This window comes from Curcuma longa, chromosome 14 (genome assembly GCF_044706935.1).
Source record: "Curcuma longa cultivar G26 ecotype Majalengka, Jawa Barat chromosome 14, ITB_CL_G26_1.1, whole genome shotgun sequence".
Lineage (NCBI taxonomy): Eukaryota > Viridiplantae > Streptophyta > Magnoliopsida > Zingiberales > Zingiberaceae > Curcuma > Curcuma longa.
The window spans coordinates 6,536,405-6,554,265 of NC_133874.1; the positions used below are offsets into that span (position 1 = coordinate 6,536,405).

The following is a 17,861-nucleotide window of genomic DNA, read 5'->3' on the forward strand; positions in this document are numbered from 1 at the left end:
CAACATGAGTATATTGCCAAATAAGACAATTATATTTAATTGACTGCATGGGATTTATGTTTAATAAGGAAAAAAATCTAAATTATTACATAACCATTTTTAGGATCATCCCTGTTAAAAACCATGTTTTTGGATGGCTGAGCTATATTGATAAAGTATGAGCTTGCAAACGTTTGAGAAGCTTGAAGTGCTGACTTTATGCTTTCTTTTTTACTTAATTCAGGTATGGTAAGTTTGCACATATTATTCCTATAATTTATTGCAACCAAGCTTTTAGTGGTAAGCAAGATCATAGAAACATTCTGAAATGTCTGATTCAAAGACAAACAAAAATGTCATAATTTTTTTTTGAACTTCCACTTAGTAGTCTCTTGAAATTTAGTTACAAGCATCTTAAGATGGATATGCATACTAATGGCATTGTGTGAAGAAATGATTCTCCTATAAAATTCAAAAATTTTCTTATAGTTCCACAAATTCACGTTTTTCATGAGTGTATTTGAAAATTCTATAATATATTTCCTTTATATTCATGAATCATACATGTTATGATATACGACATTACCATGCTAGTTTACTTAATTGTCTGTATTCTGTAGGTTTCCGCCCTATAAGATTTTTACAAGATTCTATGCTTGTCTTAGTATCTGACATTTCTGGTTTATTTTGTGTTACAAAAGAGTGAGCCCAATCTTTATGAGGCTGTTGCGGAATTAATTAGTGGACTCATGTCCTATGGTGCAGTTGCCATAGCTTTTAGTTATCCAATGTTAATTTCCCTACATTAGTTTACAATGTTGATAATCCTAATTGTAGTGAGCTGGTGAACCTAAATGTAAATGCCACTAGTAAAGCCTACCATGGTGCATTACTTTTTTAATGTTATTCCTGATCTGATTGGTCTTAGGAGTTAGAATAGCTTTATTTCACTTGGTGATTCTTAACCCCTTTTAGGTCAGCAGTCTATCAAGCTCTCTCGCACTACATTCGTAATATATAAAGAATTAGAGCAATGCTTGAGAACACAGAATTGATATTATGTCGAGGATGCTACACGCCGATCTCTGGAGAGTGGTGCACCACCTCATAGTCCTCAGGTGACTAATTGTGGGCATCCTACGCATGTGTGTGTGTGCTTATGGAAGTATTTTACATTGAAAAGTGAATATAATAAATAATAACCCATAAATAAGCTAAATTTTTCTGATGGATTAGCTTATCATGACGCATTGCTCTTATGATCCATCAGAAATTTGATAGTTGTCAATATGCTGGCATTGTCCCAATTTCGTCAACTTAGTTGGAAGATGAGGCCATGATTCTTAACCTAGACATGCATCAGCCTATCAATTTTCTACAGTTTAGGGCAACCTAAGCTGCTTTGATTTGCCATCGTCAACAATCTGGGGGTCAAAACAACCTTCTCTCTGTATGACACTGAATTTAATGGTTTATTGCTTTGCATAATATAGGTTGGAACAGTAGTCCAGTTCAAAAGTTAAGAACTGGAGTTTTTGTTGTTTATGTTAGACTGTCTGGGAGCTGGCCAAGTTACCTTAATTGTGCCACGTGGTTTTTTAAAATGTCTGACCATGTTATCTGGATTGATGCAGTTACTATGTTCAATCCAAAAGCATATCCAAATTGGCCAAGGACTCAATCCCAGGTTTAAATATATTGCTAGCTAATGTATGTAGCTGTAACTTTAGGTGATGTTTGGCAGCCTCAAAGAGAAGGCAATTGCATTAAACAACGTTGGAATTGGAATGATATAAAATGCCGTTCCTCTTGTATGGTATTCACTTACATTTACATAAAAGCTCAAATCAAATAGGTATTGCAATTTGGGTTCGCTTTCATATCCCATCACTTGAATCTATAGTATTGATTCCTCAGATACCCCACCCTCCCACAACAACAACAACAACAACAACCAAGCCTTATCCCACTAAGTGGGGTCGGCTATATGGATCCTTCTACGCCATTGAGCTCTATCTCCTATTATATCATCATCTAAATTTAAATAAATTTTATCTTGTTTTATTGTTGCTAACCACGTCTTTTTTGGTCTACCTCGTTCTCGTTTGATGTGCGTATTTGTCATAGTTTCACACCGCCTAACTGGAGCATTTGTCGGTCGTCTAAGTACATGTCCGTACCACCTTAAACGTGTCTCACGGAGTTTTTCCTCAATAGATGCAACTCCAACTTTCTCTCTAATGCTTTCATTTCTTATTCTGTCTATCTTCGTATGTCCACACATCCATCTTAACATCCTCATCTCCGCAACTCTTATCTTTTGCTCATGTGCTCGAGTCATAGCCCAACATTCAGCGCCATATAACATAGCAGGTCTAACTGCCGTTTTATAGAACTTTCCTTTAAGTTTTAGAGGCACTTTACGATCACATAAAACACCTGATGCCCTCCTCCACTTCAACCATCCTGTTTGTATTCTATGTAAGACATCTCTCTCTATCCCTCCATCAGCTTGCAAAAATGATCCTAAATATTTAAAACTCTCAGTTCCAGACAACTCATCATCTCCTATTTTAATACTTGTCTCGTTACGTTCAATATTGCTAAATTTAAATTCCATATATTCTGTCTTTACTCTACTAAGCCTAAAACCTTTCTCTTCTAGTGTTTCTCGCCAAGATTCTAATTTAGCATTTACTCCCTCACGTGTCTCATCTACCAATACAATATCATCTGCAAATAACATGCACCACGGTACGGTATCTTGAATGTGTCCAGTAAGTTCATCTAGGATTAGTGTAAAAAGATAAGGACTTAGAGCTGACCCTTGATGCAACCCTATTTTTATTGGAAATGCTTCAGTCAATCCGCCTGAAGTCTTCACTCTAGTCGTTACTTCCTCATACATATCCTTAATTAGGTCAATATATACTACACTAACACCTCTCTTTTCTAGAATTCTCCATATAATTTCCCTTGGAACTCTATCATAAGCTTTTTCTAAATCAACAAATACCATATGTAGATCTTGCTTTTGCTCCCGATACTTTTCAATTAGTTGCCTGAGAAGATGTATAGCTTCTATTGTCGACCTACCAGGCATAAACCCAAATTGATTTTCGGTGACCATAGTCTCTTTCCTTAATCGTTTTTCTATTACTTTTTCTCAAAGTTTCATGGTATGACTCATTAATTTAATGCCCCACCCTCCCATGAAATAAAAAAGAACAAACTGCAAATTGGCATTGTTATTCTATGCCATTTAACAATTTCAGACATGTTGACATAGAAGACATCCTTAATTTCTCTTCCTGAACTTCAATGTTTTGTTTAATGATGCCATTACTATTTTATGCATCCAAATTACAAAATGGAAAAGGTTAAAATAAATCAGCTGTTCTTTATAAAAACTCAAAGTAGGATCCTTTTTCTTATAACTCCCTAAAAGGGTCTCATGAAAATACAATTCCAATTTCATCCTCAGATCAGTACTTTGATAAAAACATATTGTACATGAACAATGTTTTGACCAAAACATTGTTGTAAAAAGATCACGCACAACATGGTTTACTTAAAACGGGGGAACATTTTTGGCATTTTAATTTGTTATGGCCTCAATAGTTTGCTAGATGTTTTTGATAATAGGAACCTTATCTGGGGTTTTCCCTTCCAAACTAATAGATTTTATGAAATAAATGCCTGCAATTCAGGTTTGAGAACGCAAGTAATTTGACGATTAGAGAATTTTGTTCTATGTGTATACAATAAAACACCATCCTCCAACTATATATTTGTCCAGTAACTGTGACATTGTAAGAGCTACATATCTGTAATGTGGAACTACTGTCTTTTATTATTACCACTTTCTGATGTTCAAGTTGCATGATTACAAGATCCTATCTTTGATGGAATTCCATCTTTTCTTGCAGGTATGTTGTTGATGCAGCGGACCGGGATAATTTGTCTATTTCAAAAGGTGAACTTCATGATCTTTTAAGCAAGCCATCACTGACTGGGATCCCTCTATTGGTCCTCGGAAATAAAATTGATAAACCAGAAGCTCTAACAAAGCAGAGTTTAACAGATGCCATGTAAAACATCCCAAACTCCTCTACCTGTCAAATAATCTGTCGATTTCAGCTCTTATGTTGTTTTTGCCACGGTCATTCTAACCATTGATTGCATCGCAGGGGGCTCAAATCTATCACAGACAGGGAAGTTTGTTGCTACATGATCTCATGCAAGAACTCAACCAATATTGACTCTGTCATTGATTGGCTCATCAAACATTCAAGATCCAAAAACTGAGTATTTATCTTAGCCCTTCACAGCTTTGAGTGCTGAATTGTTTTCTTTGGTTTTATTGGCTGTTTTGTGGTTTTCCATGATTTCCCTTTGTGGACGGTTAGGTGCTATCTAACGCTACCTACTATTTTCATGCCGATTTATTTCAACTGCAACTGGGTTTGTCTCGTTACATCTTGTTGAAGCTTCTCCGACTTGGACAAACTTCAGATGTCAAGGCAAATTTTAGTTTGTTCATAATGTACATTTTCTGCTGAGAATAATCTCGTTGAAGTGCCTACGTGAATGTCTGCTATTGTTCACGAGCATGTCAATTTTTTTTAATTTTTAATTTTTTTGCCAGTTGCAGAATGTTAAGATTGTGCACGAAAGAGAAAAACTCCATGAGAGGTCTTTCACTAACTGTGAAATTGATCACGGAGTTATTTTCAATCTGTCTATTCTCATATAATCGTTTTTATCAGCTCATGTAGTTTGTTGGCTTTGTTAGCCCCAATGATTGCGCAGGCAATCGTTAAATCATCGTTTCTGGTAAAGCGTGAGAATAGCTAATCAGCATAGGCACTAGTAGTTGGAATCGATTTGTTTGGCATTCCAAAAATTAAGTTAAAGTATGTTTAATTTAACTAACGCGGATGGGAAATTATACTTGTTTGATCTTGTTCTGCACCCAAACCACGTGAGCAATGATAACAATTGCCAGCCGCTGGCATAGGGATTTGGGGTCGAAGTAATTCTTTGGCCATTTTTATTTTATTGATAATAATAACGAAAAAAAAGATCTTTCAAAGAGACTCGAAAAAAAATGCAAATATTGCATATAAAGAGACACTTAAAAAAATATATAAAAGGAAAACTTATAATTTATTATAAAATAAAGTTAAAATAGGGATCAGAAGGGTAAAACTTAGAGCAGCCCAGTTGTCGTAACAGGCTTGGGGCGGGCGCTCAACACGCATGCGAACTGCGCGAGTAAATTACCACTCATCACGTCCCATTTACTGCCTGAAGGATCATGCGCTGTTGCTTGACTCTACTACGCTTATGTACGACGCAGCTCTGCTCGTTTGGTTTCTCTCGACGATGTGGGACTAGAATTGCGCACGCACCTCCCGCCTCTCTTCCACTGTGGCAACAACGTCGCCTCTCCCGCTTGCCTTCCACCCTAGAGCACTCTTAGCCTCGCCAGATTGGATCTCAGCCAACTGTCAGTCATGAACTCATTGGACCATAATTTGCTTCTTAATTGCTTTATTGTCTTTTCATTGCTGTGCAAGCTCGTGGCTAAAGAAATGCTAAACTGTCAGAATTTAATTATTAATTGCTGCTTGTAACGGTTCACTTATCAACCATGTTATTGATAATTGTTCTGTGGCCATGTACCAGTGCCACTGCCAGCGATCGTCTTCTTCTCAGTTGTGGTTGCATGGGTACACAATTTTAGTCCCACATCGGCAGAAGAAAGCAAATGAGCAGAACTGCAGCCTATATAAATGAAGTAGACGTGACGCTGGAAGCATGACTAGCAGTAAACGTCATGTGATCGGTTTGTTTCAGAGTTACCTAGATGGAATTGAGATTTTATCTTCCATTTACTAAAAGAGAATTATTATTTAAAAGATACAATAACGATCTATTTGTGAATTGAGCTATAGTGTGCTCCCTTGGCCACCCTCTTAAGTCCACTGCTCGATTTGTTGGATTGATGCTGTCGAAAGCTACGAGAAGAGGTAGGCAAAGCTGCTAAGAGCGACAGATGAAGCTTGACGAAGCTACAAGAAGGATCTAATGGGTTTAAGGTGCAACAAGCAAAGCTCAACGAGTTTGCAAGCTACAAGAAGGGACGAACAAATTAGGCTCCACTTTTATAGTGTCTAACAAGTAAAAGGCCCCTACGGGTTTGGTGCAGTGGTTAAGACAAGTTACAGGCATTTTCATAGTGCTGCAGTTTGATCCTCTATGAGGACATGATTGGCATTGAATTCAGTAGAAAACTTAGATTGAGCAACCGTGGGCTTCACGAGTTTATCTTATAGAGTACGATGACTTATAGGAACGGCGATGATTTTGCATTTTCATGATTTACCTTTTTGGATTGGTGAAAAATTTTCAGAAAATTAGATCGATCGTTTTAGATTGTAAAAATTAAACAAATGAGATAGTAATTATATTTTTTTATTTTAATTTCTTCTTATTTATTTTGATTGAATTGTAAAAAATATATATATATATTAAAATATTTATCTAGTATCATTATGATTTATTAATAATAAAATTAAACATAATCAGTCCCGCGCAGCAGGACCCAGACAGGGACAGGACTGTCCTGGCCCTGCCCCGGGCCTGGAAACGCCACATGTCTCATCACGTACACACTGCCTCAGATCCATAATCAATTCCTTACTGGAATTCCATTCCCTTTCTTTTTGCTCTCACACAGCCTCACCCAATCAATGCAGTAGATGGGGAAGCGACCACCATCCCCACGGCTTCGGCTTGCTTTCCTCCAAAAGTGACCAAGGGGAAAGGGAATCCAAAGTCCAAGACCACAGACCCACTATCCTATTCCTATCACACGTTTACCCCCAAAGGCTACGGCTCTAATAAAGCAGCTAAACGAGTCAATCCCACGATGAAAACATATCAATCCATCAGAATCCATTATATGATGGAACAGGACATATCAACTCAGCTACGCTTTAATAGAGCAATTGGAGTTAGCAATTGGAGTTAGTTACAATAGAACAGAGTTATAAAAAAAAATAAAAATTTTAATCTTAACAAAATCGAGCAATAATCTTCTCCGTCATGATCAACTATAGTTTCTTGATTTATCTCCTCATAGATAGTCGTGAGACCGACCGTGTAGAACCGTTTGAGTGGCGGATTCTATCTTTTTACAGAAGAGGACAGATTGATTCATCAACTTAATGAGTTGAAAAATTTTTAATCAAATTCAATCCAACTCAAAATGAATTATAGATTAGACAGACTAATCTACGGATCTATTAAAAAAATAAAAAATATTAAAATATTAAAATTTAAATTACAATTTAAATGAGTTATATTAAAATTTTTAATTTTAGATTGTGATTTAAATTAGTCAAATCTATTATTACATTGAATTTTTTATTTTAATTTTAAATTTTAAAAATATAAATAAATTTTTTTAATCTGTAAGTCAATCTAAGTCTGTCACAAATTGATCGACACGGATTGCGCTCTGGATAGATCGATCCACCTGATCTCATTTTAAAATAAATTAATAAAATTTTAATTTAATCTATTTAAATTATTTGATAGGACAGACTAATCCAACAAATCTAATTTAAATTAACAGTCATATACCTAGAGCCACTGGGAGTCAAAAAAAAAAAAAAAAAAAAAAGCAAAGCTCCAGCAATTTAAATGGCCTAACTTGTCTAAACCACGAATTGACCAGAACCGTTTTGGTTTGCTTGCTTCATTAATTTGGTTCAGGCCGGTCGGAGGATTAGGGAGACGGAGAAGAGCATGAGATAAGTCAGATAAGCTAGATAAAATATTTAATATAAAATTATTTTATTATAATAAAAGGTATTTTAAAAAAAGATTCTATTCAATTAACTTAATCTTTATTACATTTAGAAAAAAAATCAAATGGATCATTATAATTTTGATATGATTTGATATTTATTAAGTGGATTAGTGAACCTCGCAGATGTGGAGAAAGGTTATTTATTTTTAAAATTAATTCCGTAAAATCTGAGTTATTTTTGAATGACAATTTTTACTAATAACTACTCGAGGGCAAGATGGTAAATACGGAAAATCCCAGCTTTGACTTGCGAACCATCAAATATCTGCTATTAATTTGTTTTTTTTTTCTTAATTTTTTAAAATAAAAGTAACAAAGCATTTGGCCACACTGCGCTGTGGGTGTGCGAGGAGGCTCTGATGGCATTGGTGAAGCAGACAAGATCTTACTGGACGATCGCCGAAGTAGGCAGTTTCTCTACTCGATCTCGCTTTTCCGATCCTTCTTCGTGTTCTTGTTCTTCCTCTTCCTCTTTATATCGATGAGGTGTTGGATGTTTTGGCAGCCTGTCGATTATCCATAGATTTGAGCTGTTGGAGGCCGGAAGCGAGCGATTTTTTTGAGCTGCATTGCGGCCGGGGAGGCAAGTCGGCGACACCATGCTCTGCGCCTGCTCCGGCGAGCAGTCTCGGTTCGAGGAGGAGCGGGTGCCGTCGCCGCAGGAGTCGCTTGCGACGAGGGACTACTCCGCCGCCGGCCGCTCCTCGAGAACAGGTGGCGACTTTGACTCCAAGCTCGATGATAGCCAGGTCGACGATGTTGTCGAGTCCACCCTCAGGGAGACCCTCTCCTTGAACTACGAGGTCGGCACTTATCTGTGACTTCACAAGTGTGGCATTGTTTTGGCTTGCAATGTTCGGATTTGATCTAGGGTTTGCCTGTGTTTCAGGAAGCGCGGGCGTTGCTTGGGAGATTGGAGTATCAGAGGGGAAATTTCGATGCTGCGCTGCAGGTCTTCCAAGGGATCGATGTCCAGGGTTTGCGGCCGAAGATCGTTAGGGCCATCTCGGAGAGGACTCGACCACGGCAGGCTCGGCGAAGAGGAGATTGCGTGATGGGTAATGTCATGTCGATGCACTCAGTTAGCCTGCTCATAGAAGCGATGCTGCTCAAGTCCAAATCTTTTGAGGGGCTCAGTCGATTTAAAGGTGATTTTTTATTGTACCACAACAACTCATCAAATAGAACTCCTCAATTACTTACTCCTTTTGTGTTCTTTATTCTGGAAGTTTAATTAGCTATCTTAATGTTTGATAAATGATATCTTAATATTGCTTGGGAGTTCTTTTTTGTCTAAACTTTAAGTTAGTTTCTTTGGCAGAATTGGAGTAGCTTAGACTTTTGTGTATAAACTTGTACTGGAAGAACAAATTTTAGTGACATAGTTGAGAAATGTTAAAGAGAATTTGGTAAAGCTTATTTGATTTTAAGAGTTTAACATCTAAGGTTAGTACATACATAACAGATGTTAAAATTCAATTGTTTCTGAAAAAACATGCACTTAGTGTTTTGTCAAAATACCCTCTGAAAATATATTCGTTTATTTAGGAAGCTAGGATAAATTGTAATCTGACATAAAACAACAATTTGATCTCTCATAAGGATTCCATGACAAACCTAGCTTTTCATGATTATCCTGCATGGAAGGACTATTATTGGGAACACAACTAGAATGGTTCCTTGGACGCCACAACTATTTTGCTCACCTTCATTATCATGTATTGTTGTGACTTTGCTAACTCGTGTATTGTAAGCTTACTAGACACAAAGGATATGTTTAATGCCTAATACATCTACTAATTTCTTATTAGTTAATTTATTTGCGATATAGCCTTGTATAGAGATTAACATAGAATATGATTAATGTACTAATGATGATGATTTCCATTTTGCTTTGAAATTGATCAATATGCAGTAGTTACTCTGTCAATTTTCTTCTATATAATTGGATTGGCATCTGATATTAAGCTTCATTAACAATATTCAATTTTGAAAATGATGTTGGGATTTGGAAATAACACAGCTTGATGATGATTTTCTGAAAATGATGTTTATCCACTAAGATTGAATTCTATTTCAAAAATCCAAAATCAAAACTCACAAGTCTAGATTGGAATGATTAGTCTTCCTTCCACCTTGTGCTTCCTCCAATGCCTTTTTGTGCTTTTGAACTCCTAATACACAGTAATATTGATGAAAACTCGTTATAAGATGTATCAAATTTAGTTGTTTATTTTTTCTTGATTATTAAATATTTTCCTGAAAAAGAGATAGCAAACTATGAATAATTGGATATTGGAATTACTTAGAAAACATTTTGCGGTAAAAAAATTCCAAGGTGAAAGTGCTGCTATTTTTGGGAGTATGTTTTGGATGTTTTTTTTCATCCCTTGGTTATAATACTTTCCATGGCAGATGCTGCACTTGACTGTAAAACCATTCTTGACATTATTGAATCTTCTTGGCCTCATGGCATACCTGTGGGAATTGGAGATGATAGCAAGTTGAAAGAGATGGTTTACAAAGCTCTAGAATTGTTTCCCAAGCTCTGGATGCAGGCAGGCTTTCTAGAGGAAGCAATTGCTGCATATCGACGAGTACTTATGAAGCCATGGAATCTAGAAATCAATAGGTGGGCAAGTTTACAGAAAGACCTAGCAGTAGCTTTGCTCTATGGTGGTGCTGAAGTTAGCCTGCCTCCACAAATTCAACAAATGTGGGGTAATAATGCCCCTGCATCTAACATAGAGGAGGCAATTCTTTTGCTGCTGATACTCATGAGAAAGGTTGCCTTACAGGAAATTAGTTGGGATCCTGAGGTCATGAACCATCTCATGTATGGCCTGTCATTGACTGGACAATTTGAACTTTTGGCTGGTCATGTGGAACAGATTTTGCCTGGTATCTATGACCGATCTGAGAGATGGTATGTTCTTGCACTTTGTTGTCATGCCGCTGGTCTGGATGATGATGCATTAAACGTACTAAGGAAGGCACTGTGTCATTCGGAAAGAAAACAGAAGCCCCATGTTCCATCACTCATTTTAGGTGCTAAGTTGTGCAGTAAACATCCATTGCATGCATGGGAAGGGGCAAACTATGCAATCAAGGCAACTGAAATTTCCCAAAATCAAAAGCATTATCTTGGCATTGCCAGCCACTTTCTTGGAATATGTTATGGATATTGCGCTAGAATATCTGTGTCCAATTCCCAAAGGCAACAATTACAGAATGAATCTTTGAAGAAACTTCAACATGCTGTGAGCGTTGAAAAGAATGATCCTGAGGTGATTCATAGTCTTGCAAAGGAGAGTGCAATGCAACGCAACCTTCCTGTTGCATTAGAAAATGCAACAAAATATCTTGATATGATTGCTGGATGCTCAGTGAGTGGCTGGAAGCTTTTAGCTCTTATAGTATCAGCAGAACAGAACTTGAAGGAAGCTGAAGCAATAGTTGATCTTGCTATCTTTGAGAGTGGAACAATGGATCAGTTGGAATTCTTGCATTTAAAAGCTTTACTCCAGACTGCTCAACGACAGCCAAAGAATGCCATTGAGACGTACAGAAATCTGCTAGCAATAATCGAAGCAAAGAAAAATTTTCAGAAATGGAACTTGATTTCTGAGGTAATGTATTTTTGGTACTGTCTAAATTATTGTAGTCCTTGATATCTTAGTTTAGATTTTCTTATCCTTTTTTATTAGTTCATCACTTATTTTGCATTTTGCAGGTCAAAGCAGTAAAAGATCTAGAAATGGAAGCATGGTCAGGATTATCATCAGTTTATACAAAACTTGGGTCATGGAATAATTCTCATGTTTGTTTAGACAAAGCCAATTCCGTCGTTCCACTCTCTCCAAAATGTTGGCATTCTAAAGGTAACAATATTGATATGCAGCCAAATGATAAGAAGATTATTATGATACTTTCAACTGCTTTATTGGTCATTGGCCTAGCTGATTTTAAATTTATGGCCTACAAGAGTGGTCATAAATAAGGGAACGTGTTCAAAATACTTCCGACAGTTCTTGTCTTTCCTATTGTTGAAAAAGTTGCTAAGCTGTTCGTCTAGTAGGACTACCATATCTTCAAAAAAGTACCAGAACAAATTATTCTGTTAGACTTCAACTTGTATCTTCCCTGTTGTTGAGACTATTATTTCCATGTTGGCAGGGAAATTGCTGCAAGCTCAATCATTGGAAGAAGAGGCCTTGATTGCCCTTTTGGTTTCTCTCTCGATCGAACCAGATTATGTTCCTAGCATGGTCTCGATAGCAGCAATTTTGAGGTCGCGCGGAGACAAGTCGCTGGCGATCGCAAGAAGCTTACTAATGAATGCCTTGCGTCTAGAACCTACAAACCATGAAGCATGGTTGCATTTGGGGTCCATCTCAAAGGTTCAAGGCTCCCTGCATCAAGCTGCTGATTGTTTTCAAGCTGCTTATGAGCTGAGTCAATTTTCCCCTGTGCAAAGCTTTGTATAAGATTTTTTTTCCTTTCCGTCTGGTGTCTGTGAAGTATTCGGCTGGATTTCGAAAATATAATGTAGTCGAAGTTGTGACTGATTGAATCGACAAACATTTGCATCTAGTTTGTTTGGGTTCTTTCTCTTTTGTTTAGAAATGTGAATGTTATTATGATTGCTCCAGAGGCATGGTTGAGTTGCTTAGTGTGGGACAAACTTATTGAAGTGGGCAAAGATCGAATTTAGATAAAGCTGAGACAATGTCCTCCATAGTGGTCAACTGCAGATTTACCTCTTTACAGATGATCGTGGGATCAATCGTGTGAGACTGTTGGGATGGCGAATTTCATCTTTTGTTAAAGTGAATGCCATTATGATTTTCATCCGTCGTGATCAATTATAGTTTCTCGATTTACCTTTTCACATATGATCGTGAGACCGACCGTGTGGGACTGCTGGGGTGGTGGATTTCACCTTTTGGAGAAGAATGCAATTATGATTCAACATTTAGTGTTTGAAATTCTAAACTACCATCTATCAACTAGCTATTTCACTTATACTCGAAAGATTTAATGATTTCTTTTTATTGGTTAAAATTATAATATGAAATAAATATAATTTATGCTTTTAGGAGTTTATTCATAGGAAAGGCTATGCATTGCGAAATATAATATTCATATTGGGCTCAAATTCCAATGGCCCATAAGATGATCGGCCCAATTCATAGAACATAGCCTATCGCCCATTGGGCCCATATTTCATGGCCCAATAAGATGAGCGGCCCAATTCATATAGAAGAGCCGTCGCGAGTTCATGAGGAATCGAGATCGCCGAAAAGAAGTGCCTTCATCCCCTCGCCCACCTTTTCCCCCTTCGTCACCTTCCGATCCTGCTACGAAGGCAGACATGGCGGCGTCTCTCAGGCAACCCGCCCTATCCCTAGTTCGCCTCGGCCTAGCGCGCTCTGCTTCCCTCTCTCAGACGAGATCATTCGCATCCGACGCCCTCGTAGAGCTGGCGCCTGGCGAGATCGGAATCGTGTCCGGGATCCCAGAAGAGCACCTCCGTCGCCGAGTACGATTTAACTTAGATCTTATTTCTCTCTTTTGTTTCCTTAGATCTTTTGGTCCATATGCTATTCGATGAGGAATTTGTGGAGTTGATAGGTGAATGCCCGATTAGCAATATTGTGGTCAAAATCTTGCTTTCTTAATTAGGTTTGCTATTGCTTTCCTCCTCTGCTGTTTTTTGCGAATTATTCTCAAATATTGTCTATTAAAGTTAGGGTTTGTGGTGTTAAATTAGATACATTGCGAATGGTTGTACTCAGAAGTTTTTGCATTTTCTCCTAAATAATGTAAAAGAGAAACAATACATAATTTCTGTGGAGTAAGCCAAACATTTGCTTTTTAATCGGTTAATTATTTGAGAGTCTTTTTCCTAATTGTCTGTAAGCACTTTTTTATTATTTTTATTTTATTTTCACATGTGGTTGGAATGCTCCTGCTTATACGCCTTTCTGGTTCTACATTAGAATTCTAAAATTTTATCCCACTGTATTTGAGAATTTTCTCAAAGAGAATCTTGAAAATTATTAACATCCAGAGTTTAGCTGCTATTAACATAGTCGTCTGTTCAAAACAGCTTTAGCATATCATGAAGCCTTTTATTTCATCATTGGCTATTTTAAATGTTATAGCTTCTCTCATGCTTCAACCTTTGCGTTTTTTATTTCCTTTTGAGGAGAATTGATTAAATGCCTTTGCAGATCATAATATATTCGCCTGCTCGGACTGCGAGTCAACAAGGTTCTGGAAAAGTCGGGAAATGGAAAATCAATTTTGTATCAACACAAAAGTATGAATATTGTCTACTACATTTGTCAATTTAGAATTTAATTGACACTATTTAAATAGCCTAGCTGGAATGTAAAGTTGGAGAATATAGAATTCTCTAAACATCATATGCTAAATATGTGTCCAGCTTGCTCCAGTTACTGTTGGCATGTTTAGAAAATGAATACAAACACCTTATCTCATGGAATATTAGTTAACATAACATTGTTTTTGGTTTCTCAACCTGCAAATTTTTTATTTTCAAACAATCATACTTTGGTTCTTTATATGTTAGTTATTATGATGTGAAATTAGAATTTGTTATGTTTATTACATGTCTTAAAAAAATCCATTTCTTGGTCTTTTAAAATTTGCATTCTTAACTCCTTTCTTATGCCTCTTTTCAATCTCCAAAGGCGATTCAATTGACTAATCCATTGACCAGAATTATTTGTCTAGTTGCTTCATAATGCTGACATCTTATAATTTATAGATGGGAGAACCCATTGATGGGTTGGACATCAACTGGAGATCCCTATGCCATGGTAGGTGAAGCTGGATTAACTTTTGACAGCGAAGAGGCTGCAAAAGCATTTGCTGTGAAACATGGATGGGATTATGTGGTATGATTGTTCACTCTCCATTAATGTTTTGAAAGATGGTCACTCTTCATTTTTTTGTTAATTCAAATAGTCAGGATGAACACGGCCTGATGATGGTGATGAAATGAAATTGTAGAAACATTATTGCACAATGCAGTTCGATATTGAACAAATCATGAAATGAAAGTTTGTCTCAGCAGAGTACTCTTGTATTAGATACACCTTTGATACCCAGTTACTTGAAGTATAATGGAACTTAGTAATACCAGTATGGTTTCCTTGTGGTCATTGCATTTCCAATTGATGCATGAAGTCTAATCATTCATTTCCAATTGTTGCCAAGCAGGCTTGCAGTTATGGATATAAACAGTGACTATTTTTATCCTTGTGTGTGTCATTTCCCTAATAAGTTGAGTTCATGTGAAGGAAAGTGTGCTTCCTGTAGATCAGTGTGATAAGCATCATTTATTCTGTGGTTTCATCCTTCACATACCATAATTCACTGTATGTTGAGTTGTTGGCAAAGCCCTAGCCTAACTGCATCTAGCTTTACCTTCTTGAGGATTACCCATTGTGAATGTGTTTGCATATGGGATTATTGACTTTGATGATTGAAATTAATTATATTGGCTGGAACAACAGTAGTTGTGTGGTTGAAACTGACACATTATTGTCGAATGGTTGATTTTTCACCTATTCATATTTTGTCTGCACTGATCTGAAAAGTTGGCATAATGCTCTGTACGTTGAGTTGTTGACAAAGCCCTAGTCTAATTGCATCCATCTTACCTTCTCAAGGATCACCAGTTGTGAATGTGTTTGCTTTGTGGATTATTGATTTTAATGATTGAAATTAATTGTATTGCCGGGAACAACAATAGTTGTGCGGTTGAAACTGACACATTATTGTTGAATGATGATTTTTACCAATTCATATTTTGTCTGGACTGGTAAGAAAATTTGGCATTTTTGGCTAATTGAGATCCTCAAAGGTTTGGTGGAATTCATTGTTAATCATCAGGACATAACTTGTTGGTGCATCCTTATCTGTACAATCTCCAAGATCATTGGGATTGTATAAGATTTTCGTTGACTGTTGCTTTAGATTTTTTCTAGCACCATTGGAGTTCTTATTTTAGTTGTTTATGAAATGCTATGGTTGGGAAAGTTCATTGTTTGGAGAACTCACAGGTATCAAAACAATGTTCTCCATTACAACAGATACATAAATTGAGCAGATTTTTTCTGCTTCAAGTAACTCTGAAAAATTAGAATTCATAGAGTTGAGCTCATTTATTTATGTTCTTACATATGAATGTATCTTTGCAATTTATAGTGATTTTAGTAGGGTTATTAATCCATTTAAATATCTGACATTTCTTCATGTGTTTTATACAGGTGAGAAAGCGTCACACTCCTCTTTTAAAGGTTTGTTATCCTATTTTAAAGTTTTGTGCCTACATGCTGTTCTCTTTTTAGAGCACATTTGGGCTATTCGTGCTAGACTAAATTGTTTCAAAGCACACAATTGTCCTATTGTTTTCTCTAGCCCTCGGCTTTAGCATAATAGGGCCTCGTTCTAGTTATTCATATTCGGTTGGAAAATTAACTTCCTTCTTTTCATCCTCATATTTGGATTCCCTCACATATCCCTTCCCTAAAATAGGCTTAGCTGCCTTAAGTCCATCTGATCCTGAGATAAGAGTATTTCGCTAGCCTTTTCTCTTCCTGACTTTCTTATCATTTGGCCATGGATATTACTGTGCTACTAGTTAATGGAAAGGGAAACTAGAATTGTTTTATTTTTGTCATAGATTGGTACGAATGCTTTCAAATGTTGTTAAATGAAATGTACTTTCGTGTACAATTTGATGAGCAGTTGAATTCCATGTTTGAGATGATCTCTCAAATCTTTCCTTGTGATTTTGTGTCCTTGTGCAGCCCAAAGCCTATGCAGACAATTTCAAGTGGAAGGGTCCACCCAAAGCTGAGAAAGCCTAGGTGAATCGTATCGTCCAACATGTATCCTTTCTGATTTCCCCATTTGTATCCAGAGCATGATGATATAAATCGATGTCGTTCCTGAGAATAAATAACAACTCGAAACCCTTTTGCATTTGGCATCAACTTTTTTGACGTTATCTTAAGCTTGTGTTACGCCACAAGAAATGAAAAGCTCAGATTTTATTATCACTGCTAGTCTTGCTCTGATAGTGCAGACTCTGCAGATGATTTCTCATTAGGGTTGTGAACAAATCGAGCCAAGTTGAATTTTTTTTTGAAAGTTTGTTATTGAGCTTTGATAATATAAATTTATTTATTTATTTTGAAAGTTTTTATCTATTTAGTAGGGTGATAAGAATTTTATTGATGATTATCATTCATTGACGTGCATTTTGATGTTTTTTGCTTCATGTGTTAGTTCAGTTTTCATTTGTCTTTGATCATGGGGTTTCAATTGAATACGTTTTATTGTTTTCTTGCTCCAACTGATCCAATTGGCTCCTTGAGGTTGGATCAATATTGGTAGATAATAGTGAGCAAAACTCTGTATTCACCGAGTTTCGATCAAAATTTCTCGTTTGGAGAATTGGAGCAATTGTTTGTCATTGGCGCTATCGAGATAGCGAGCAAAGGATTCTTTGTAGTCTTATATTAAAGGTAAAACAAATTAATTTTCGGATGATTTGTTTAGTCATAGACTTATATGAATTTAATTTAATTATAATATATGTATCTTAAGCTAGTTATAATAAAAAAAACCAACACTTGTTAATACATCCTCATTAATTATATATGTTTAAAGAAATAACAGGATAATTTTTCTTTTTCTCCTTCCCTTCACTTTTTTTTATGTCTCATAGATTTATTCTTTCAATTTAATATCTCCTAAATGTAACAAAATCTTTAAAAAAAGAACGCTGTTCTAGTTAAGGTAGTCTTACCCTTGATGAACTGAGTTCCTTTGACCAGTTATTATGCAAAACGCATAAGCAATTAGAGACGAGTGTAGTTGTTATGAGCAAAAGTATTTTTCCTTACCACAACTATGCCGATTCGTCAGGATGAACTACTGGAAATTTAACATTGTCTGT

The 17,861-nt window shown here is 36.5% G+C and overlaps 2 protein-coding genes, 1 long non-coding RNA gene and 1 other non-coding gene across 4 annotated transcripts; 3 read left to right on the top strand and 1 right to left on the bottom strand.

The window, feature by feature from the left end:
* Positions 1–3,245: 3,245 nt before the first annotated feature.
* On the top strand, positions 3,246–4,417 carry LOC141845556 (uncharacterized). Its single transcript, XR_012603247.1, has 2 exons — positions 3,246–4,070; positions 4,170–4,417. It is a non-coding gene; the product is annotated as an uncharacterized LOC141845556 (long non-coding RNA).
* A 755-nt stretch (positions 4,418–5,172) lies between these two features.
* Positions 5,173–5,280, bottom strand: LOC141845695 (small nucleolar RNA Z279/snoR105/snoR108). Its single transcript, XR_012603272.1, has one exon. It is a non-coding gene; the product is annotated as a small nucleolar RNA Z279/snoR105/snoR108 (small nucleolar RNA).
* A 2,911-nt stretch (positions 5,281–8,191) lies between these two features.
* LOC141845221 (protein NPGR1) lies at positions 8,192–12,459 on the top strand. The gene is made up of 6 exons (XM_074733281.1): positions 8,192–8,265; positions 8,367–8,664; positions 8,751–9,009; positions 10,277–11,490; positions 11,595–11,742; positions 12,038–12,459. Exons 2-6 carry the CDS (start codon positions 8,461–8,463, stop codon positions 12,346–12,348), a joined length of 2,136 nt encoding a protein of 711 aa, XP_074589382.1. The 5' UTR covers positions 8,192–8,265; positions 8,367–8,460; the 3' UTR covers positions 12,349–12,459.
* A 698-nt stretch (positions 12,460–13,157) lies between these two features.
* Positions 13,158–16,959, top strand: LOC141845212 (NADH dehydrogenase [ubiquinone] iron-sulfur protein 4, mitochondrial). Its single transcript, XM_074733267.1, has 5 exons — positions 13,158–13,403; positions 14,098–14,186; positions 14,658–14,787; positions 16,165–16,194; positions 16,708–16,959. Exons 1-5 carry the CDS (start codon positions 13,236–13,238, stop codon positions 16,765–16,767), a joined length of 477 nt encoding a protein of 158 aa, XP_074589368.1. The 5' UTR covers positions 13,158–13,235; the 3' UTR covers positions 16,768–16,959.
* The last annotated feature ends 902 nt before the right edge of the window (positions 16,960–17,861 follow it).

Bases quoted from the DNA above. Each gene is read 5' to 3' on its own strand.
- LOC141845221 (XM_074733281.1), top strand. From the start codon at position 8,461: ATGCTCTGCGCCTGCTCCGGCGAGCAGTCTCGGTTCGAGGAGGAGCGG. The intron at 8,665-8,750 runs GTCGGCACTTAT...CCTGTGTTTCAG, and splicing joins CCCTCTCCTTGAACTACGAG to GAAGCGCGGGCGTTGCTTGG. The intron at 11,743-12,037 runs GTAACAATATTG...CCATGTTGGCAG, and splicing joins AAAATGTTGGCATTCTAAAG to GGAAATTGCTGCAAGCTCAA.
- LOC141845212 (XM_074733267.1), top strand. From the start codon at position 13,236: ATGGCGGCGTCTCTCAGGCAACCCGCCCTATCCCTAGTTCGCCTCGGC. The intron at 14,187-14,657 runs GTATGAATATTG...TATAATTTATAG, and splicing joins AATTTTGTATCAACACAAAA to ATGGGAGAACCCATTGATGG. The intron at 16,195-16,707 runs GTTTGTTATCCT...GTCCTTGTGCAG, and splicing joins GTCACACTCCTCTTTTAAAG to CCCAAAGCCTATGCAGACAA.